Genomic DNA, 23,390 nt, shown 5'->3' with positions numbered 1-23,390 from the left:
TCTGTGTACATTTTCTAAAACTTAAAATTGGTCAACTTTTGTGTTTACATCGTCATATCTTCCTTCAGGATAATGCTAGAGACTCTTTTTTCAAATAATTTCTCAATGATTGTGGGTTCTAACGAATAGATACAAGCTTTAGTTTTGACAACTGAGAAAATTGCATTTTTTAATAACGTTTCATATGTAAGTAGTACAATTCTCGAGTTACGAGAATTTTTTATCTTGAAAAATAGAGCTATACATAATTGAGATGAAATAAAGCTAATACTTAGATAAGTTTTGGTGCAAGAATCATTCCGATATCTTTAACATTCAGCAAGTTTTTGCAATTTAAAATTACTGTAATATGCGCTTGAAGTATTTCCTTTTGTATTCGTAGTGTTGCCTAATAATTTTCTTTTCTTAAATCTAAAAGTTGTGTTTTTGCTATAAGTACGTGCTATAAGTATTCCCCACAATATTAATTATGTTTTTATTGAAATAATCTGAATCTATTTTGGAGTAATTTAAGAAGTAGATTAGTACAAATAAGACACTGGAGACATTAAATTAAAAAAACCTCTGGGATACAAATATTTTATAAACTTTTTAAACACACTCAAAAATTTATGATGACGCCAAAGTTTAAAAAAAACATTAGATATGTCGTATGCAACAGTATTTTTGATTTTACTACAGAAAATAAAATATTACAAATCATCTAAATTATTATTTTAAAGCGAAATTCAAAATATTAAGGCGAAGCCGCAAAGCTTTTCGAATTTATATTAAAATAAAACAGGTGAAGGCTTTTTAGGATGTACGCTTTTTTAAGGACTAGACATTATTTTTGCTCAAATAGAATTTATAATCGAGGTCAAATGGTATTTATTACCTACATAAACAAAATATTTGCAATTTTAAAATCTTAAATACTCAGATTTTATTTTATTGCCAAGATGGTAGGAGGGCTCGTGTTGAGGCCTTTACGTTTGTTAATAAAATTAAAAAAAAGGTTTTTGTGAACATAGAAATTTACTCTTTTATTTCGCTTTGGACAAACTTTCTTTACACTCATCCACCACTTGCCGAAACAACCCGTCCGAATTCCGCAACAAACTGCTCGGACTATCAAACTCCACCAATTTCCCATCATCCAGGACCATAATCTTGTCCGAATCCATAACCGTATTGATCCTATGGGCCACCGTTAAAACGGTGCAGTTCTTGAATTCACTCTGCACCGTTTCTTGAATGAACCGATCCGTTTGGAAATCGATATTTGCGGTCGCTTCATCCAAAATAAGAATCTTGTTCTTCCTCAAGATCGCTCTTCCTAGACAAATCAGCTGCTTCTGTCCCACGCTGAAATTCGACCCTCCTTCCAGGACTTGAACCGATAGGCCGTCTGAAAAGTTCGCTACCACACTTTTCAGTTTCACTTGCTCCAGAACGTTCCACAAAACGGCGTCGGGAAACTCGCCAAAGGGGTCCAGATTCTCCCGCAGCGTCCCTGTGAAGAGGATCGGTTCCTGGGGGATGATTGAGATTTTTGACCGGAGGGTGTCGAGTGGAATTTCGCAAGTGTTGACTCCGTCGACGAGAATTTTCCCCTCGAAGTTGTACAAACGGAAGAGGGTTGAAACTAGGGATGATTTTCCAGCGCCGGTTCGCCCAATTATTCCGATTTTCTCTCTAGGTTCGACCGTGAAGCTTATGTTGTCCAGGGTTAGACGACCGCTCTGGGGGTAGCGCATTGAGACGGATTGAAACTTGATTTGGCCTTCACTTGGCCAAATTTCGCCCAAATTTTTCGTCAGGCTTTGCTCGGGGGAAATCTCCGTGTATTCAGAGACACGTTCAACGTTGATCATCTGGTTTTCCAGCTCGCTCCACTGTTTGATGCCCCACTGGAGCACCCCGATCAGGTTTATTGACTGCGTTATACTCAAGCCAACACTGCCGGCTTGTGTCTCTACAAGTAACAATTTTTTCAATTAGAAATTGTTTTTTTTTGCAAAATTACCCATCAACATGATGCTCGCTATCACCCCAATGGTGTAAAACATGCAGATTAAGTCCAACCAGAAGCCAAAAGCTCGATTGCAAGTCATGAAAGTGTAAAAAGCCGAGCTGTGCAAGTCTTGGTAGCAGCTGAATTGGCGTTTGGTTGTGATTTCCGCATTGTATGTCCTGATCACCGTTAAACCTTTGAGGGTTTCACGAACGTGCGTGTAGATTGGAGTGCGTGCTAGAAAACAACGTAAAAAAATCGTAATTATTACCATCACCAACCTGAAGCTTCCAGCCGTTTTAGATTGCGACTTCTTTTTAGAAACCAAATTTTAAAAAAATAGAACAGGGGAAAAATCACTAGTGTTGGTATCAGCATCCAAGGATTTAGGAAAATTATCAAAACCACACTTCCTAGGATAATGAAAGCGATCTACAAGGAAGCGTTTATTGTTGGTTAAAATTCATTTTTTTGTTTACTTGAAACGTATCCATGAGAATGGAAGGAATGGTCTCATCGACCATGCCGATGTCTTTCGAGAAACGGTTCAGTATTTCCCCCGAAGGATTCGTTTCGAAGAAAGTTATGGGGGCTTTGATTACTTTGGCAAACATGCAATTGTGCAATTTTACTGAAGCTTTGATGCACAATCGGAAAAATGTGATAGATCTCGCGATTGATAAAGTTATGGTTGCAATAATAAGAGCGAGATAAATTTGGAGACAAATATCGTCGGTGAAAGAATTGCGAGTGGAAGATTGGCTCAAATTAACCCTAAAAAGGCAAATTTAAAAAAATAGTCTCTGCTTTTTGTCTCAAAATTATTTTTTTTTAACATTTATTTTGCACATGTGCGAAATGTTTTGGAGAGTTTTAGCACTTTTTTCAGGCAAAGGCAACAAAATTTTGTAAAAGGAAGCGAAAAAAACACTTAATTATATCGAAAATAGTGTGTTACTTGTGGGTATTCCAAAGGTTTAAGCTCGTTTTTTAAAACACACACGCAATTATTTCGCAAAATTTGGTCAAAAGTAACACAATTTAATTTGTTTTGGATTATTTGGAAAATAGTGTTATTTCCAGCTTTTTCACGTTTTTCAGCTACAAACTGAATTTGTTTCCGGAAACTTTTCCAATATTTTAGTACATATTTTAACTATAAATACAAAGTGGTCTCGTTATAACGTGTCAAATAAAATCCAGTAATAGGTGACTATGAATAGAACTCATACACAAAAAACTTTTCTAATAAAAGTCTTTTCGTTTTCGAAAGGTTAATACATATTAAGGTTAATATATTAGTGCCAAGATTATCTGCAAGAGATTCAAATAGTTTTTTAACACCTAGAGCCCGTATAAACTTAATGCTAAAAGTTCTCGCGCATGTCAAAAAATGCTAACAAATATTATGATGATTTTTTTCATAATAACTAGAATTTTTAGATTCTGTTCCGATTCTCCCTTTGTAATTTCGTCTGCACTGTATTTGTGTCTACATGTAATAAGCTACTTTTTTATTGTTATTTTTTTTCTTCTGTTGTTATTCACCCAATTATAATTTGAATTGTTACCCTATAATTATTATATTAATTATTATATAATTATAATTATTATATTAATTATTATATATTATAATTATTAATTATTATTATTATTATTATTATTATTATTATTATTATTATTATTATTATTATTATTAATTATTTAATAAAACAATAATTATTATTATTTGATTTAAAAAGGGAAGTATTGCTTATGTTATTTCTAGAAACACTAATAATTCATTTCTGACTATGACTGATCAGTAGCGTCGAATGTGTGTGGAAAACAGGGGTTAATTTATCTTTATTATTTTTGACCTAACAAAAAAAGTTTTTCCAACTTGTTGGATCCCTCTAATGACCCAGATTTTTTTTGGCAGGCAATATCGGGACTGCGCTGTAGATACTGTTGTTTTTAAATTGGTTGGTTTTGCTTAGTTTTAAATGATCTTTTGAATAATATACAAGGTTAGCCTTCTAATAGTAGATTGTTATTAGGAATAAAAGTGATGATAGTTTGTCTGGCAATGCTGAATGTTTATTTTGTCGAACGTAGTGAGGCAAATAATTCAGCTGAGGCACATAAACTCACTTTTACTCCCAATAACTTACAGGTAGCTATTTTATCCGCAAACGTAATTATTCAAATTCATTGGTCAAGTCGGTATTAGTTTAAATAAAAAGGTGTGTTTTTATTGCGTTTTTGGATTTCTCGAATTATTTTATGGTAGTTTTTATCAGCTTTCCATATACAGGCTGATTCAAAAGTGTCGGACTAACTTTCGCATTATGATAAAAGAAGTTCAGCTAAGCATAAAAAAGATACCTTTCAGATTTTTGTTTGAAGCAATTTTTTTTCTTAGTTATTTGTTGCTTTTTTTTTATCATGTTGTCAGATTTCATTTATTGTAAAATTTGCAATATGGGGATTTTAATAGGTATCTATTTAATCTTTCAAGGTCTATCATTTGATGTAACTAAGTTCAAGAAAATTTTGATCTGAAAAGCCAAAAACTTAACTTTGAAGATCTATATCTTGTAAAAAAGGTTCTCGTAGAGGTAAACAGTTTTTTGTCATAGGAACTTTTAACTCAGTTTAATGTCAGCTACCAGTATCCAAGAGATGCTCCGCAACTTTTGAATCACTTTTTGCATAAAATTAGGCGTATCCGAAATCTTTACGGTTATTTGCTTCAATTTTTTTTAAACTTATTTTCTTACCAAAATGCCACAAAATAGTCGGCCCCACTGGCCGCAATTTGCGACGCCAGAAACAGAAAAAAGAGGAGACAATGACTCGAGCAATTCCCGGCCGATTTGGCATATTTTGCATACACTTGTCTCGTGACATTCCCTTGCCTCCCTTTTTTGGGTTCCAGTTTCAGTTCTGTGATTTTTTCCCCACTTATTATATGCTCCCTACTTTGTTGCTCCTCAAAAGTGTACTCTTTCTTGTAAATATTTACATTATTGGTGAGGATACCCTTATCTAAAGTGTAAACTCTATCAGCTGCGGCGAAAAAACCTTGCTGATTTGTGACTAGAACCACACATTTGTTCCTTAAGTACGTGAGAATGCAATCTTGGAAAATTTTCTTCCCGATGATCGTGTCAACGGACGCAAAAGGATCGTCCAGTAGATAAATATCGGCGTCACTGTAAAGGGCCCGAGCTAAATTGATCCGCGTTTTCTGGCCTCCACTTAACAGAGCCCCGTTTTCCCCAACTAAAGTGTGGTCACCGTACGGAAAAGTGGAGAGGTCCGCTTCCAACTGGCAAATTTGCACGATTGTGTTGTACTTATTTTTGTCAAATTTTGACCCAAACAGTATGTTTTGTTGAACTGTGCCCGAAAACAGCCACGGCTCTTGAGACATATACGAGAGAATGCCTTTCACACTCAACTCTCCTTGATCAAGGGGCAGTTCTTTTAAAATCGTGTACAGAAGAGTGGATTTTCCACCACCCACTGGCCCACTAACTATCACAAACTCCCCAAAAACCTCAAAATTCACGCTGTTCAAGCTGTAATTTTCGGCCAGTAGCCACTTCACTGAGGCGTTTTTCAACCGAATCCCAACTTTCGTTCCCTCAATATTCCCAAATTCCTGAATGGTGATATCGCGTTTCACCAGTTGTTCCTTATCTGAGGCTACATAAGTCACTGCAATTTGTTCATCGCACGTTAGGAAGAGGCGAATTCTCTCGACAGAAACCCTAGTTTCGCTGAAATTCTGGATAGCAAAGGGCAGGTAAACTGTTAGAGTTTGTCGCAAAATTGCGTAAAACGACGACAGGACAAACACGTATTTGGCATCGACTTGCTTCCGGACCAGAAAGTACGTCATGACGGATAAGAAAATCCCAGTCCGGTTTATGAAAAGCATGAAGGAGACGTTCAACGCTCGAATGTTTGATATTTTGCGTATTTGGCGAACTTCCAACCTGAAACCAAAAATTATTGTTTTGGTGGCCAAAGTTTCGAGGCACTTTACACCTTCTGGCTTTTTCGATGATGTCCACAAATAGTTTTTCCCAAACGAACATTTTTATCACTTTGATGCCTGTGATAATTTCGTTCATTAGTTTGATCCTTCGGTCGGTGTTTGTGGCACTTTTCAGTCTATAAGTCGTCGTTAATTTCCCCATGTACACTAGAAGAGACAAAATTTAAACACTGCAGCTTTAAATAGAGACCGGACTTTAGCACTCAATTTTTAAGAGCTTTGCTTAAAATTCAAAATAAACTTGTTTTGTTAAAAATGAATTATTTGACTGAATTCCTAAATTGATTTGTTTTAGGAAAATAACTTTTAAACATCCTAAAGTTGTGTTAAACTTTCCTAATTTAAAATAAGATACTTTTTTCAATTTTTTTATTAGTACGTGTTTTTATTTTGTATCTAAAGATTGTTCGTTTCTCAGGCTTCCAGTATTTCACCTTTTTAGTTTTTTAATTTCCCCATAGTATTATTCCTTTCCTCAATTTTTCAGTTTTTCTTGGTTTTACTGTCTTATCTTATTAATGCTCTTATACACTTTGCAGTTTCATAGTTTTTACATAGTTTTTTGCTCTTTTCAGTCACTTAGATCTACATTCTACAGGATTTTAATCTGGTTTTCAGTTTTTTTGTAATTCTGTTTTCAAGTTTTTTTAGCTTTTCGGTTTTTTAGTGTATTGTTTTTTTATTCAGAATGTAATGTTTTAATTTATTAGTTTTTCTTTTTTCCAGTTCTATAGAGTTTTCAGTTTTTCATTAGCTTAGTTCTTCAGAGTTCTTTCAGTCTCAATATCTTTTATTTTTTTGTCTTTTTGTTTCTCAGCATTAACGTTCCTTTGGCAGCTTTTGAGGTTTTAATTTTTAACTCCAATTTTATATTAAATTATTTTTTAATTTTAAACAATTTTTGTATCTTATAAATTTTTTTGTTGGTAAATTGTTAAGCTTTCTTTTAATATCTCAATATAAAATATAAGAATAAAAAAAATATCTAAACACTATTTTAAAATACGTTTCCCATAGCAAAGTGTTTTAAATTAAAATGTTCTAACAAAAAACTTTAGAATAACATACAAAAACACTTAAAGTTCTCGGGTGTCTAAGTAAGCAACTCGCATGCGCTCGTTGCATAACGACAGCTCTCGAACTTTAAGCTTATGTTTTTGCTCTCGTATTATTAATAACTATTGTATAAAAAATTATTTTGCCACTAGAAATGTCAAAATTGCAGAGTTCGCTAATTATTTATTTTGATTTTAAAAATTTATTTATTTTAATTATTATAATTGTAATTATTATTTTTTTTGAACCGACAGTAACAGAGTAGATTTTAATTAGTTGTGTGAAAGTCTTGTTTTTCTAGGATGCTTAATTTTTGTGTAATAAATAATAAATTAAAGAAAAGTGTTTTCGTAAAGAAAAAACAATTTATTGCAAAAACTAAACATTTTATTCGTACCTAAGGTGAAATCCCATTCTGTGAGAAAGACTCTTAGAAAACTTGTTTGTTAGTGTTTTATTCGTCAGTAATTTGACCATGAAAAATATAAAAATCAGCTCCTACTTGTTTATCTGGTGCTCAAAAAGTTGTAAGACGATTATTGTTTGACTATTTTGTAAATGTCGGCCAAACTATCTCGAATGCCGCCATTAAGAAAATTTTAACCCAAGTATAAAAATCGTGGCAAAATTGTGGGTCAATTCGTGTTCAAACTCAAACATTTTGCAAGTTTTTTAGCAAAAACTCAATTGTTTCGCAAGATTTCCTCACAAAACTCAGAAATGTACAAAATAGGTCAAAAATCTTTATATCCTTTTAGTTATTAACCTTGTATCTCTTATAAGAACTCGCAAAACGGACACCCTGTATATTTCTATACACTGAGTTGTTCATTTTCTAGATTGAGATGCAAATTCACGATTTTACAACAGCATATTTAGAACAATATTTAGGTCTAACAGTTAATTAACTTTTTTATAGCTTTTTTGGGTAATAGATAATTTTATGAAACAAACAAAAAAAAACAAACAACAAAAAAAAAACAAAACAAAGTTCGTGTTGTTTGGTTCTTTTTATGAAATTTATTGCAATAAAAAATATGTTTTTATTTTTCCTGTAATAAGAAATCATAAAAAAATTATACTACATCCTTTTTGGACACTTTATAAGGTTTTAAACTTTCAAAAAATCCGGTCTCTAGTTTTAACAAATGTTACTTACTTTGAAGTGGCATAAATACTGCTAAAAAAACGATTCCGCTGACCGCTGTGGTGCCAACCGTTGCATACAAGCTAAATATCACAAAAAGTGTCTCAAACGGTGCTACGATGAGGTTGATCAAGTGCATCGGCGCCAAATCAAAGCGGTTAACATCATTTGATAACAAGTTAACGATTTTTCCCATTTTCGACTCCGACTCCACTTGCTTACTAATCTTTAGAGCTTTCTGGTAAATCAGAGAACAACAACTAATGCGGATTTTCATCCCTAAATGTTGGACCTTGAGGTGGTAGAAATGGCCCACTATCACACTTAAAAAGTTCACTAGAATGACTAAAAAACCATACAAATAGTACTCGTTTTTCGAATTGATGATCTCCTCCATGAGTTTTGCAACGAGCCATGGTTGGCTTATCCTGCAATGAACGTGACATTTTTCATGTTGTGCAGTGTATATTACTCATACTTGAACGTAAACTCTGAGATAATAAATAAGAGACATAAGGCTACGAATTCAAAGTGAAACGTTTTCCAGAGTGCTTTCCACAGGGACGGGCTCGCTCTTTCCCATGATTTTTCCAATTTTCCGGCTAAGTAACACGAGCTGTGGCTTTTAACAGTGGCGTAGTATTCTTCAGTGGGATGTTTGGTGTAGCCGTCGTAAAAAAATTTTGGTGCCCAACTAAAATCATTGTAAATAAAATTGTAACACAAGTGAGACGTTATACCAAAAAAATAGTTTCGATAGAAAGGACGCATTTTCACTAGGTTGGAGTTTTGAAGGCAGTTGCGATTCACTATATTTTTCCATTAACGTTATTTTGGTTCAAAAAATCTAAAATATGGTTCAGGTTTCTTTATTTTACACGTGGTTACATTTTGAATTTCAAATAAATGTTTAATATTTACATATTAATTAATACTTATAAACATGTTTTCTGAGAGATGTAATCTTAGTATTTTGCTTCTAAAAATACATCAAAACGAATAAATAAATCAGTTGCAATTTTTGTTGTCTGTCACAATACATTTTGCCGAATGAAAGATAAATGATAAATTATCATTTTGTTTATTGAATGATGACGTAGTTCGAGCGAGGTTATTTAAATTGGTTTATGAGTAGACAGGATTATACGTACAGTAGTGATCGAGTGGTCTGTAACTATGAACTGTATTTTCACTAAAACCGAACTGACTTGAACCAAGTATACATTCTTCATTGAGATTAAAGCTGATTTTTAAGTACAATACTACATAAACAGGGATCTCTACTATAAGTCCATTGTTTCGTTAAGTAACATTCCAACTTTCAAGGTTGTCTCTCACTGATAACAGTTTATTGTAGCTTAGTATTTTATTGAAATTTATTTGGCGAAAGTAGGTGAAAATTGCGTTTTAGGCAAGTAGGTGAGTGTTTTAATTATCTACCCAGTGGCGTCGTCAGAATTTATTTAGCCACGGAACGGGGAAATAAGTATTGTGAGCTTGAAAAGTTTCAGTGCAAGTTTCACCATTTCACCAGTTTCACTAAAAACTGAAACTTCTTGAAGAGTTAAAGTAATATTAGAATCGTAATGTGGCAAGATTTGATGATTTTGATCTGCAGGTTTAGTTACAACAGTAACCAGTAAGTTGATTGGAAATTACTTGTTTAAAATTATGTATCACATATTTTTTTGTAATTGTTTTTATATAAATTGTTGATTGTACTCAAATATTTACCTATTTAATAATTACAACAATAGGTAATTATTTATAATTTATATTGTATGTTATAATTCGTTCCAAAACACTAAAAATCATTTAAAACATTTAACTAAGTAGTAGCATATTAATAGCATTTTTTATTGTATATTGTTCTTTTCATATTTTCCAATTTTAACTAATAAAAATCTGTTATCATTGCTTCTGACGATCTTATTTTCCGTTTTGTCGTCTCTTATCTTTGTTTAATATTAATATATCTTTTATAATTGTTTATTGATATTGCGCTAAGGCGCTAAGATTTTCATTAAAGAAATTTAAGTAAGAGTTAAAAAAATATTGACATGTCGCATTTTTCATATTGTTATAAGAAAAAAAATCTTGAATAATTTCCAGGTTTTTTACCTTCGCATCAACTGATTCAACAATTAAAATGCCATAACAAAACACAAGGAACATTGAATTTTGAAAAATTATGATATTTTTAAACAAATAATAAATTTTATTAAAAGGAGGATTTTGTTGCAGACGAGTGTAATCACACAAATAGTATAATAAGACACATAAATAAAATAAAATAGATACTTTATTTTCTTCTCTGTTAAATGTTTATCTACTTTTATACAAACTGAGGCTAGGTTTTTTAAAAAGTTGTGGAAAATGACCGAAAATCACTGTCAGATCGAAAATATTTTTTAGTCTACTTCACTCTATTAACTTTGTTGCTGGACCAAAAACTTATTTATTTGGCATTATCTTGACGAACTTTGTCTAAAAATCGAAATTGATGGAATATAGGTTAAGGCTTTCTGTACATTTTTTAATAAAAAGTTCAGTATTTTTGCATAATTGCTAAACGAGATCGAAAAAGTCTCCAAACTGAATTGATGTCATTATTTTATTATTATTATTATTATTATGTTTTTTTTGAGTAAAGACTTTCTTTTTTCGTAAGAACTTGTAAATATACTTAAGAACCGTGGAAGTACAAAAATGGCTAAAAAACATCGTTACTTTTGCTTTACATTTATTAGGTCATTGGTGAGCAAAAAACATAATTAATTAACTTATAAAATTTCGTTAAAAATAAACCAAAACAGATTTAACAAATTACTTTCGCTTTTTGAACGTTGAACCAAGTTTTTGGGAAGGCTAATTTCTTTTTATTCAAAATTTTTTGCAAAAACTGGCTGAAAAAAATCATTGAATCAAATCTACAGTGATATTATTTTAGCCTCATTCTCTCTATTAACTTCGTTTTTGGAATTATTTTTTTAATTGCAAAAAAACTAACCGAAAGTCCCTAAATTAGATCGAAAATATTATTTTAGTCTGCTTCACTCTATTAACTTTGTTTCTGGATCAAAAATTTATTTATTTTGCATTATCTTATCGAACTTCGTGTGAAAGTCAAAATTTATAGGATATGGGTTTGTTTATATTTTTCAAGGTTTTCTGCACGTTTTTAAATTAAAATCTCATTTTTTACATGATTTCGCTAAACCATAGCGACAAATCATTAAACTAAATCGACATTATTAATTATTTTTACTCTTTTCGAGCAATTTGGGCTGGTTTTTGAGTAAAGACTTTGTTATTTTCTTCGCAAGAACTGGTAAATAAGGGCCAAATAGTACAAAACTGGCTTGGAAACATCATTATTTTTGCTTTACATTTATTATTACTATTATTATTATTATTATTATTATTATTATTATTATTATTATTATTATTATTATTATTATTATTATTATTATTATTATTATTATTATTATTATTATTATTGTTATTATTATTATTATTATTATGTGTTTTTGATTATTGGTCAGCGAAATGCGCAATTAATTAATTTATAAATTTTTGTTAAAAATAATGTAAAAAAATTTTACAAATTACTTTTAGTTTTTTAACGTTGAACCCCGTTTTTTGGAAAGCTGAGTTGTTTTTATTCGAAAATTATTACAAAAATTGGCTGAAAAATTACTGAATCAGATCTGCACTGATGTTATTTTAACCTATTTTTCTCTATTAACTTCGTTTTTGGAACTAATTTTTTTAAATTGCAAAAAAACTGACTGGAAATTACTAAATTTGATCGAAAATGTTATTTTAGTCTGCTTCACTCTATTAACTTTGTTTTCAAGGCTATCTGCACGTTTTTTAATTAAAAGCTCAGTTTCTCTTGCATGATTTCGCTAAACCAGATCGATCATTAAACTGAATCTACATTATTAATTATTTTTACTCTTTTCGAGCAATTTGGGCGGTTTTTTGAGTACAGACTTTATTATTTTCTTTGCATGAACTGGTAAATAAGGGCCGAAAATGTACCAAATTGGCTTGAAAACATAATTATTTTTGTTTACATTTATTATTATTAAGTGTTTCCTTTATTGGTCAGCGAAAAACGCAATTAATTAATTCAAAAATTTTGTTAAAAATAATCCAAAACAAATTTAACAAATTACTTCTGGTTTTTTAACGTTGAACTACGTTTTTGGAAAAGATAAGTTCTTTTTATTCGAAAGTTTTTGCAAAAACTGACTGAAAAAATCATTGAATCAGATCTACAGTGATGTTATTTTCTCTGTTAACTTCGTTTTTGGGACTAAGTTTTTTTTTAATTACAAAAAACTAACCGAAAGTTACTAAATTAGATCAAAAATATGATTTATTTTAGTCTGCTTCACTCTATTAATTTTCGAGCAATTTGAGTGGGTTTTTGAGTAAAGACAACATTATTTTTCTACAAGTACTGGTAAATAAGGGCCTAAAATGTAGAAAAGTGGCTTGAAAACATCACTACTTTTGCTTTATAATTATTATTAAGTATTTTAGTTCATTGGTCAACAAAAAACACAATTAATTTATTCATAAAATGTCGTTAAAAAAGATCAAAACGTTTTGGAAAAGGCTATGTTTTTTTATCAGAAAATTTTGCAATAACTGACTGAAAGAAACACTAAATCAAATTTAATAAGATGTTATTTCGTTCTATTAAGTTCATTTTTGAGCCAGGGACTTGCTATCCAAGTCAAACTTCTAAAAATTAGAAAAATAAACCGAAAGTGATGTAACTTTGCTTGGTTCAGTCGATTTAGGCATTTTTGAGCGAAACAAAAATCAACCAAAAATTTTAACACTTGATTGAAAGTGGTTTTTTCCAGCTTTCCAAGCCTTAATTTAATCATTTTTTTAAACTACTCTTAGAGTTACAACATTCTGATAGATAACCGAAAAATCACCAAATTAAAACAATAAGTGGATGCGATCATGAAACAGGAAGCCAGAAGTCAGAAAAGGATCGTGAAATATTTCACAGTCACAAAACACTACGACCAGTTCGATCACAATAATTTATTAACAAAAACAAGTTTGTCCAATTGGGTTTAATTGATTTATGAATCCGTTTCTGTGGTGTATTCTCTATTCTGTAATAAAACCCTGTTAGTTTTATTATTGTTATTTGGACAATTTCTTCACCTTGTTTGCAATATTCATCAAATTCTCGGCCATTCCTTTCCCCGTTTGCTGCACCAATCCGTAAAACACTCCGTCCGTTTTCTGCAAAAGAGAGTACGGCTCATCAAATTCTACAGCTCGTCCTCCACTCATGACCAAAATCTTGTCCGAATCCATCACCGTATGAAGTCTGTGTGCGATGGTCAAGACGGTGCATTCCTTGAACTTCCTCCTGATCGTGTTCTGGATCAGTTCGTCGGTTTGTGGGTCGACGTTCGCCGTGGCTTCGTCCAGCACCAGAATGACGTTATTCCGAATAACCGCTCTGGCAAGGCAAAGCAACTGTCTCTGGCCCACACTGAAATTCGACCCGCCTTCCGACACATTGCTCGCCAATCCTGAGGGTTGTTCCGAAACGAGGGCTTTCAACTTAACCTCGTCTAGAGCTTTCCAAAGCTGTTCGTCACTGTATTCGTCGAAGGGGTCCAGATTCTTGCGCAAAGTCCCCGAAAAAAGGATCGGTTCCTGCGGGATGATCGAGATGTTGGACCTCAAGCAGTGCAAGGAGATTTCGTTAATGTCCACACCGTCGATTATTATATTGCCTTCGGTGGGCACCAGGCGGAAAAGGGCCGAAATGATGGACGATTTTCCAGCTCCTGTTCGCCCAACAATCCCGATTTTTTCCTTCGAATTGATCACAAAAGTCAGGTTTTTCAAAACAAAGGGATCGTCAGGAGAGTACTGCATGAAGACTGATTGGAACTCAATTCTTCCACTTGTGGGCCAGGTTTCGGGCACGTTTTTGCGTTTTTCGTCCGATTCTTGCTCAAGTTCGGTGTATTCGATCACTCGTTCCACCGAAGTCATTTGGTTTTCGAGCTCGCTCCACTGTCTCATGCCCCATTGCAACATTCCGGTCAGTGTGATTGATTGGGTTATTGCCAAACCGACGTTTCCACCGTATGACTCTAAAATTTTGGTTTTTAAGTAAAAAAAAACAAGTAGGGTTTAGTTAAGTACCAACACCGATGAAGAGAAAACTAAGGATTACGATACTGATGTACAAAATGCAGTTGATGTCCAACCAAAATGCAAATGTTCGACTGGTGGCGATAAACATGTGATATGTGGAGCTGTGAAGGTCTTGGTGATTGTCGAATTCTAATCGAAGGGTTTCTTGGGCGTTGAAAGCTCGGATTGTTGACAGGCCTTGTAGTGATTGAGATAGGTGAGAGAAAACCGGACTTCGAGCTGAAATTTTTGAAATGATCTTGTTATCTTCTCAAAAAAAAAACAGAAAATAACTTTTGAGAAATAAGCATTGTTTAACTAACAATACTTATATAATTGCTAACAGTGAACGTTTGAAGAACATTCAAATGTAAAAATAAAATTAAATATTTAGGTATGTCCGCAAAAATTTTATCTACATAAATTTGTGTCTTGACTTCGCCTTGGGAAAATCTTAGTTTAAAGCAAAAAAATCTTGATAAAAAAGATTAAAAACGCCATATTCTGGCATAAAAGAATTAATTATGTTATAGTTTAGACAAAAACGGCTTATTTCGGACTATTCTTTGCTTTAAAACGAGAAAACTTAAATAAAACATACTCTTAACGCTATATGCAGGCACAAAAGAATGAATTATGTTAAAAGTTTGGACAAAAACAGCTTATTTCGGACAATTCTTTGCTTTGAAACGAAAAAACTTACATAAAACAGACTGAAAAGATTTTATTCAGGCACAAAAAAGTAAGAATTATGGTATAGTTTGGACGAAAACGCCTTATTTCGAACGATTCTTTGCTTCGAAACGAGAAAACTTATATAAAACATACTGAAAATGCCTTATTCAGGCACAAAAGGACAAATTATGTTATAGTTTGGACGAAAAAGACTTATTCCGAACGATTCTTTGCTTCGAAACAACAAAACTTACTTAAAACATACTGAAAACGCTATATTCAGGCAAAAAAGAACGAATTATGTTAAAAGTTTGGACGAAAACGGCTTATTTTGGACGATTCTTTGCTTTGAAACGAGAAAACTTATATAAAACATACTTAAAATGTTATATTCAGGCACAAAGAACGAATTATGTTAAAAGTTTGAACAAAAACAGTTTATTTCGGAGAATTCTTTGCTTTGAAACGAAAAAACTTACATAAAACAGACTGAAAAGACTTTATTCAGGCACAAAAAAGTAAGAATTATGGTATAGTTTGGACTAAAACGGCTTATTCCGAGCGATTATTTGCTTCGAAACGAGAAAACATATAAAACAGACTGAAAACGCCTTATGTAGGCATAAAAGAACAAATTATGTTATAGTTTGGACGAAAATGTCTTATTCCGAACGATTCTTTGCTTCAAAACGAGAAAACTTATATAAAACATACTGAAAACGCTATATTCAGGCACAAAAGAACGAATTATGTTAAAAGTTTGGACGAAAACGGCTTATTTTGGACGATCCTTTGCTTTGAAACGAGAAATCTTACATAAAACAAACTGAAAATACTTTATTTAGGCACAAAAAAGTAAGAATTATGTTATAGTTTGGACGAAAACGCCTTATTCCGAACGATTATTTGCTTCTAAACGAGAAACGTATATAAAACAGATTGAAAACGCCTTATCCAGGCACAAAAGGACAAATTATCTTATAGTTTGGACGAAAGCGGTTTATTTCGGACGATTCTTTGCTTTGAAACGAGAAAATGTACATAAGATTGACTGAAAACGCCTTATTCAGCCACAAAAAGACAAATTATGTTATAGTTTGGACGAAAGCGGCGTATTCCTAACGATTATTTGCTTTAAAATGAAAAAACTTGAATAAAACATACTGAAAACTCTATATTCAGACACAAAAGAACAACTTATTTTATTGTTTGGACGAAAACAGCTCATTTCGAACGATTATTTGCTTCGAAACAAGAAAACTTATGTAAAACGACTGAAAATGTCTTATTCAGACAAAATACGACTTCAAAAACGACTTCAAACTAAGAGTTTGTTTCGTCTAAAAATTTTTGCTGATACTATTACTCAGTTTTACGAAAGCGCTGAAGGGTTACACAGACAGATTTTGATCAAATTCTAGTTAGGCTCCTAAGGCCCGCTATTTTAGAGTTAGCTAACTCTGACTCAACCTAAACTTAATGTTAAATAATAGCGGCTTAGTTAAATGACGGCTTTTTCAATTACAGTATTGTTTGGATAATCCGAATAGAAACAGTTTCTTTTTACGAAGATAATAATCTGGTGAATTTTAAAATATCATCAAAACATTATTTTTTGAGAAAAAAAGAAAAACTTTAAGAGAATTGTTTAAAGTCATTTGAATTTTAGTAGAAACGTGTGAAAGTGGTGAAAATAGTATTAAAAGTTTTAATTTTTTTAATTTATCAGATTATGCACGTATTCCCATTAATAGAAAATAAATTAAGGAGGTAGAGATTAAGCTTGGTCAAAATAATGACAATGTTTGTACGAGTATTTTGTTATAGTTACTTAATATTTTATTAAAAAGTTATACCTTGAAAAGAGGCTTCAGTCGAAATAGAATAATGAGACGGCACTTAAAATTACCCGGCGCCTCCACCATTTTTGCACAGGGTAAGTTTAAGTCACGGGAGTGCTTTTACATAAAAATGGTTTATCTACAAAAGTGGCTAGAAAAAAATAAACTGTTTTTAAAACACACATGTCACAACAGACACTGACTAAACTATTGCACGTTAAAAGGACTAATTTCCGCTCCCTAATATTTCGTGTTTTCAATAAGTGACAAATCATCATTCTGCTTATGAAACGACAAAACTTTATAGTTTAGTAGTATGTTTATATTATACAATATTTTGGCAACTAAAAACTTGTATTAAAACTTTTTATTTCATAAATACTATTAAGAATATGTTTATCGTATAATTAAGAGTCACTCTGCATATCACGTCAAAGTTTCGAATTTTTTTAAATACTTTAATTTCAGAATATAATAGAAAGATTTGTTTTATGTTAAAACTACCGTATGTTTCCAAATTTGTATTAGGTATTACATTTCGTTGCCTTACAGTTAAATTTAGAAAAAAATTAAAGTATCAAATTGAACAGTGTAATTATAGTACCTCGTAAAGATATAAATTAGTATTTTTTCGACAAACGGCCAAATTTGGAATTTTTTACATTTTTTATTGTGGCTGTTTGTGGACTTGTGACCGTTTTCAATTTATTTCAACTTACTTGTTCCTTCCATTCGCTTTAAGTTCCTGCTTGTGGCCAAAAATATGACTTTAAACATGTAAAACACCGCGAAAATGATGACAGTCGGGATGATAATCCATGGATTGATTGTCGACAAGACGATTGTGATCGAAAACACGTTCAAACCGACCTAGAAAAGCATGAAAAAAACACAAACACTCTCCCTGCATCTACCTGTAAAGTGTCGGTAATTGACTGTGGAAGCGTCTCGTCAATGGACCCCATATCCTTGGAAAACCTGTTCAAAATCCTTCCCGAGGGATTAGTATTGAAAAACCTCATCGTCGCATGCACAATGCTCAAAAACATGTTATTATGCAAATTTCTGGAAGCCCTCATGCACACTTTGAAGAAGCTTAAAGAGCGCGTTATAGTTACAACAATGAGAAAAACTATAAACGAAGAGTGTATATAAATGCAGTTATCGGGTGTAAAAAACGCAGAAACCACATTCGTCACGTTGCTCGACCTGTCCTGCTCCAGATTGACCCAAAACGTGACGAACACATCCGTCCCACTTGCCGCCATTTGCGCGAAAACGAACAACAACAAAATGCACACCGACAAGCAGTAATTCCCCGCTGCTTTCAAGTAACAAAAGTAGATTCGCTTCGAGAGGGTGCCAACACTGCGGTGCTCCTTAACTTCGCTCGGCTTCTCCTTATCGAAGCTTTTGAAAGCTTTGAGCTTCTGGCTGGTTTCCTCCTGCTTGTCGTGCTTGTCTTCATCAGTGACCAGCTTCTCCAACAACTTGACGAACTCTGAGTCGGAGTTTTGCAATTCTGAGAAGGTGCCACTCGCTGTGATGGCACCGCCTTCAAGCAAGTAGATCCTGTCCACATTGCGGAGGTACTGCAGCTGGTGTGTGACCAAAACCGTGCACTTCTCCCTTAGATAACCCGAGATGCAATCCTCGAAGAGCCTCTTCCCCACGTGCGTGTCCACCGCCGAGAGCGGATCATCAAGCAGGTAAATATCAGCGTCTTTGTAAACCGCCCTCGCCAAATTGATCCGCGCCTTCTGGCCGCCACTTAACATAACACCACGCTCCCCCACAATCGTGTGGTCCCCGTAAGGAAACATGGAAAAGTCCCGCTCCAGCGCGCACACTTTCACCACTTGTTGGTACTTCTCCCGGTCCATTTTCTCGCCGAAAAGGATGTTCTGCCGGATACTGGCTGCGAAAAGCCACGGTTCCTGCGCAGCATACGAGATGCGACCACTTATCTCCAGATTGCCCTTCGCCAAAGCGATTTCCTTCAGGATAACGTGCAAGAGGGTGGTTTTGCCACTCCCCACAGGCCCCACGACACCCACCAGATGCTGGGGACCCACACTGAAGTTGACTCCGCTGAGGGTGAAGTCCGGTGTGGTTGGTGACCATCTGACGCTGATGTCCTCCATGTAAACGCCGATGGGTTTCTCGGGGTCTGGGTGATTCACCTGGGGCTTGATCTCATCGTACGACAGGAATTTCTGGATTCGTTTCACCGAAACGTTGGTTTCGGCCAGAAGTGTGATCCCTCGGGGCAGAAACATGGTCAGGGATTGTCGCAAAATGCCGTAGTAGGACGTAACAACGTAGACGTAACCGGCATTTAGCGAGTTACCGGTCAGAACGTATGTTAGAATGCAGAGGTAGATGGAAGTCCGGTTCAGGAAAATGATAAATGAGACGTTGATCGCTTTGAGGTAGGAGCTGGCCCGGATTTGGTGGATTTCCAATCTGTAACAAGGGATTAAAACGAGTTGGGCCCAAAGTACGGATATCTAAAACTTAGGATAGGAAGCGACGTACAAATAAAACGTCCCCGTCCTCGATAGTTCCGTTAATGTCGCCAGAGGCGCAGTTGTTCCATTACCATAAGTTTTCAGAGCAGTAGATTTATAAAAATAGTTGTAATTAAATAACGGTGAGCACAAAGCGAATAAAAATATACAGGCAGTTAGAGCATTAAATTCTCAATTAGAGGAGATAAAAATAGTGCAAAAATTATGTCTTAAACTATATTTAAAAAAATTTCAACTTTTACCAATTTGCACTCTGTCCCATATTTTTCAAGACGCTGCGAATGCGGTTACAGATACAAGAAAAATGTTTAGAAGTAAGTTGTAGAAAATTTAATTTACTTTAAAAAAGTCCGCGAGACCATATTTCCGTCTTCAACCATTTAGGCCTCAAAGTCATTCAAAGACGCTCAAGCGATCGATTTTCTTCATTTGCCGGTGGTCAAATATTGGAAAATTAGTTTATACCTAAACTGTTGAAGATGGACTTATGGTGTCGCGGACTTTTTTGTAGAAAATTTAATTTTCTACAACCTCGTTCCTTTTATTTTTTTGTATCTTCAACCGAATTTGCTGCGTTTGCAAAAATATAAGGTGGAAAGCAAATCGAAGATTCTAAGCGATAATTTTTTGGAATTGAATGTCATAAGCTGTACAAATCATAGTTTTTGAATAAAATAGAAATTTAGCTTTACAAAATAAAAAGACTGACTTTCGCATCTGACTTATGTAAATCATTGTAATAATCTAAATATCTACTTAATAAAGCAAACCGGAATAAATTAAAACAATCAAAATATTATTAGATGCAGGTTAAATTTGCATAATTGTTGAAACAAAATTTCTTTTTATATTTTGAACTCAGAAGTGACTGTAAGAAAATTCAGTCACCTGACGCCATTCTAAAGTTTCAATTGGTTCCTAAAGAGTTAGTTTTGCACCGGAAGTAAAAAACCGAACAGTGAGTTTTGCGCCAAACTTGAAACTTATCTATGGTTTTTCTGTACTAAAGAATAAATTTTGTAAAAAATAATACAATTTGAAATATTTTTTTAAATTCTAAGTATGACAGCGTGGGGAGTTTTGCATTTTGACGACTCATTAATAATCTACAAAATTAAAAGTGTCTGCATTCGTAAACATCCTAAACTGAAATGTAATGTGAGATCTTGCAGTTATATAAATTTATGTAAAAAACTTAAAATATTCCTTGCAAATAATTCGTTCGTGTGAAATAAAAGTTGCATTATGTTTTGAGTGTCAGCCAATTTGCTGAAGTTGGTCTTAATAAGAAGTAAGAATTTGGTCGAGCTCTTAATTAACCGCTGGCCTGGGCGTAATCGAGGTCCGGCCATCGTTTCCTGTAAACTCTGGACAGGATCTGGTTACAAGTTGTGATGGCCAGCCTGTCCACTCGTTTCCAGGATAATGTCGTGAGAGTCGTTTTAACTTTGTCAGTCCTTTAAAGGGCGCATTACTCCGATCCAGTTGCCCACTAAATTGGACCTATCTTGACACCTTTACTACTAGTTAGAACGCTCGAAGAGACACATTTCCCTAAACTTATCTCATGTTAATGCTTATATCGCCTGATTTCCCACAAATTTATTTCGTAGTCAAATGACCTATTAAAAACGAACACGTCGCTGTCAAATATTTCGAGGATTCGAGTCGCCTGTTTATTAAAACGTTGCAAACACAGTTGAAGATACAAAAAAGTGTAAGGAACGACGTTGTAGAGAATTAAATTTGCTGCGAAAAAGTCCCCGACATCATATTTTTATCTTCAACGGTTTGGGTATAAATTCGCTTTTCCTTACTTGACCACCGGCAAAATGAAGGAAATGAGCGTTTTTGAACGTCTTTAAAGCCTAAACCGTTGAAGATAAAGATATAGTTTAGCTGCCTTTTTTAAAGGAAATTTAATTCTCTAGAACTTTGTTCTGAACATTTTTCTTGTATCTTTAACCATATTCGCAGCGTTTTGAAAAATATGGGACAAAGCGCAATTTTTCAATTTTAAATGATTTTTTTCTCGTTTTTATAATGAAAATTTTAGTCCTCAGTTTTTCTCAGGCTGTTGGGAATGCAAAGCTCAACATTTCTGCATTTTTTTCCAAGTAATTAGTAAACTGGTTGAATTTAAATTAATTTAGAACAATTTGACACCGAGACGGTGCCGTACTATTTTTTTTTGGGTTCAAAAAATCCTGTTTTTTTTTCTCGTCTCCTAAGTTATAGTCCTTCGTAGCCCAAAGCAACTTACTTTCGGGCCATTTCGACCAGTTTGGCGAACGGTTTTTCCCACGTGTACATTTTGATGACTTGTATTCCGGTGATGATTTCGTTCATAAGTCTCACTCTTTGGTCGGTTTTTATCGCCGTTCTGTACCGGTAGAAGGACGTGCGTTTGCCCAAATACACTAAAACACTGGTTTTCCCTCATTTTGTCACGTTTTTACTAGCTTTCATACGTTGCAAAGGCACAAAAATGACCATAAGGCCCGCTCCTGCAAGCGCTGCCGGATGGACAGTGGTGTAGAGCAGGTAAATCACAACCAGGGCTTCCAGTGGTGCTATCACCAAGTGGTGTATGTGCATTATCAGGAAATCGAACCGGTTCACATCATTGGACATGAGATTAACAGTCTGTCCTATTGTTGTATCAATCAGACTGCTTTTACTCAGTCTGAGAGCCTTCCGGTAAAGGAGGGAACAGCAAGAGACCCGGATTTTCATCCCGAGCTGTTGCAAGCCAAAGAAATACGAATGCATGATCATTATGTTCAAGAATGATATTCCAATGATCCCAGCAGAGTACAAATAGGCCATCTGTTTGGTGATCTCCACTTGGTTGGGGTCGTAATAGGCCATAAGCCCGCCTATTAGCATCGGATGAGCCATTCTGATCGAAAACACCATTAACAGTGTTTCTAAAACACCTAACAAGCTCATACTTTACGATTAATTCCTGGATGAGTAAAACAACTCCATAGAGTATGGTTTCAAGCCCATACACTTGGAATAAAACTCGCCACAAGGACGGGTTTCTGTGATTATTCGTCTCCTTGATCCATTTCTTTTCGAGTTTGTCGCCCAAAAGGTTGGACTTGTGTGCTTTCAAAGTGCCGTATAGGTCGTCCTCGGTGAGGTCTTTCCTGAAGCCTTTGACGAACAATGGCAAGGGCCAGCTTGGGGGGAAAATTGTATAAAACGAAAATAAAAAATAGAAAAGTTGTTACCAGAAGAATAGTTTTGAAATAATGTTGGCTTTTTTGTGCGGGTGTGTCTTCTTCTTGCACCCATCGATGGTTTTTTCGGTGCTTTCCATTTTGCGCGGTGATTTAAATTTGAAAATTGAATATTTATGTCAGCTTGCACAATCACACTCGAGATTAACGAAACGTGAGATTTCATTTTATAATTTTTTATTATTGAAGCTATTATCTTATCGTTATCTTTCAAGCGATAAACTCGAAATGAAAATTACACTCGCATTTTTGTAATGAAACGATTTAATAACGGTCGGGTGTACATTAAATATGATGATAATCGTTTCCTCTTGAGTTATGTCATACGTACGAGTGTTTGTTAATACGAGTATCTCTTATTTTGTAAAATTACTTGTAGATAATAAAAGATTTAAGAAAATATGATTGCAAATATTTTGTTAATACCTATATACGAGTCATTAGAAGGATACTTTTGGAGCAAATCTATTTTTAGAATTAGTCAATTAGTTAACTTTGCTTTTAGAATGTTAATTTTTATGCCGAAATAATGTTAAAGAATAATTTAATAAAATTGTAAATGAAACTATAATCAAAATTTTAAGAAGAGCAAAGTAAAATTTAAAAGAATTCGGAGAGTAGAAAAAGTGTGTGTAAAATATTTTGAATTTTGAATA

General features: G+C 33.8%; 2 protein-coding genes and 1 long non-coding RNA gene across 4 annotated transcripts; 1 reads left to right on the top strand and 2 right to left on the bottom strand.

The window, feature by feature from the left end:
- Positions 1 to 998: 998 nt before the first annotated feature.
- On the bottom strand, positions 999 to 9,094 carry LOC662473 (probable multidrug resistance-associated protein lethal(2)03659). Its single transcript, XM_968565.5, has 9 exons — positions 8,988 to 9,094; positions 8,726 to 8,941; positions 8,260 to 8,675; positions 6,035 to 6,191; positions 4,759 to 5,982; positions 2,476 to 2,770; positions 2,278 to 2,428; positions 2,009 to 2,233; positions 999 to 1,957 (listed from the first exon to the last, which is right to left on the bottom strand). The coding sequence occupies exons 1-9, from the start codon at positions 9,068 to 9,070 to the stop codon at positions 1,026 to 1,028; spliced, it is 3,699 nt and encodes a 1,232-aa protein (XP_973658.2). The 5' UTR covers positions 9,071 to 9,094; the 3' UTR covers positions 999 to 1,025.
- A 319-nt stretch (positions 9,095 to 9,413) lies between these two features.
- Positions 9,414 to 11,074, top strand: LOC107397942 (uncharacterized). Of its 2 annotated transcripts, none has more exons than XR_001574952.2 (2): positions 9,414 to 9,553; positions 9,595 to 11,074. It is a non-coding gene; the product is annotated as an uncharacterized LOC107397942 (long non-coding RNA). The 2 variants fall into 2 exon arrangements; XR_001574953.2 differs by having other exon boundaries at positions 9,418 to 9,553; positions 9,605 to 10,164.
- A 2,231-nt stretch (positions 11,075 to 13,305) lies between these two features.
- On the bottom strand, positions 13,306 to 22,922 carry LOC662509 (probable multidrug resistance-associated protein lethal(2)03659). Its single transcript, XM_968600.4, has 9 exons — positions 22,726 to 22,922; positions 22,441 to 22,674; positions 21,958 to 22,388; positions 21,750 to 21,906; positions 17,870 to 19,421; positions 17,675 to 17,825; positions 14,449 to 14,679; positions 13,447 to 14,396; positions 13,306 to 13,394 (listed from the first exon to the last, which is right to left on the bottom strand). Exons 1-9 carry the CDS (start codon positions 22,812 to 22,814, stop codon positions 13,362 to 13,364), a joined length of 3,828 nt encoding a protein of 1,275 aa, XP_973693.2. The 5' UTR covers positions 22,815 to 22,922; the 3' UTR covers positions 13,306 to 13,361.
- Between the last annotated feature and the right edge of the window lie 468 nt (positions 22,923 to 23,390).

Source organism: Tribolium castaneum, chromosome 5 (genome assembly GCF_031307605.1).
Source record: "Tribolium castaneum strain GA2 chromosome 5, icTriCast1.1, whole genome shotgun sequence".
NCBI classification, from domain to species: domain Eukaryota; kingdom Metazoa; phylum Arthropoda; class Insecta; order Coleoptera; family Tenebrionidae; genus Tribolium; species Tribolium castaneum.
This window is presented reverse-complemented; position numbering and strand designations above follow the sequence as displayed.

What these genes read in the sequence shown, in the direction of transcription:
- LOC662509 (XM_968600.4), bottom strand. Translation starts at nt 22,814, where the DNA reads ATGGAAAGCACCGAAAAAACCATCGATGGGTGCAAGAAGAAGACACAC. An exon ending in CATTTTTGTGCCTTTGCAAC is followed by an intron (nt 21,907 to 21,957) that starts GTATGAAAGCTA and finishes CCAGTGTTTTAG; the next exon opens with TGTATTTGGGCAAACGCACG. An exon ending in TTTTCTCTTCATCGGTGTTG is followed by an intron (nt 14,397 to 14,448) that starts GTACTTAACTAA and finishes CCAAAATTTTAG; the next exon opens with AGTCATACGGTGGAAACGTC.
- LOC662473 (XM_968565.5), bottom strand. Translation starts at nt 9,070, where the DNA reads ATGGAAAAATATAGTGAATCGCAACTGCCTTCAAAACTCCAACCTAGT. An exon ending in AGTATTTATGCCACTTCAAA is followed by an intron (nt 6,192 to 8,259) that starts GTAAGTAACATT and finishes TGTCTCTTCTAG; the next exon opens with TGTACATGGGGAAATTAACG. An exon ending in GACTATTTTGTGGCATTTTG is followed by an intron (nt 2,771 to 4,758) that starts GTAAGAAAATAA and finishes TTGCCTTTTTAG; the next exon opens with GGTTAATTTGAGCCAATCTT.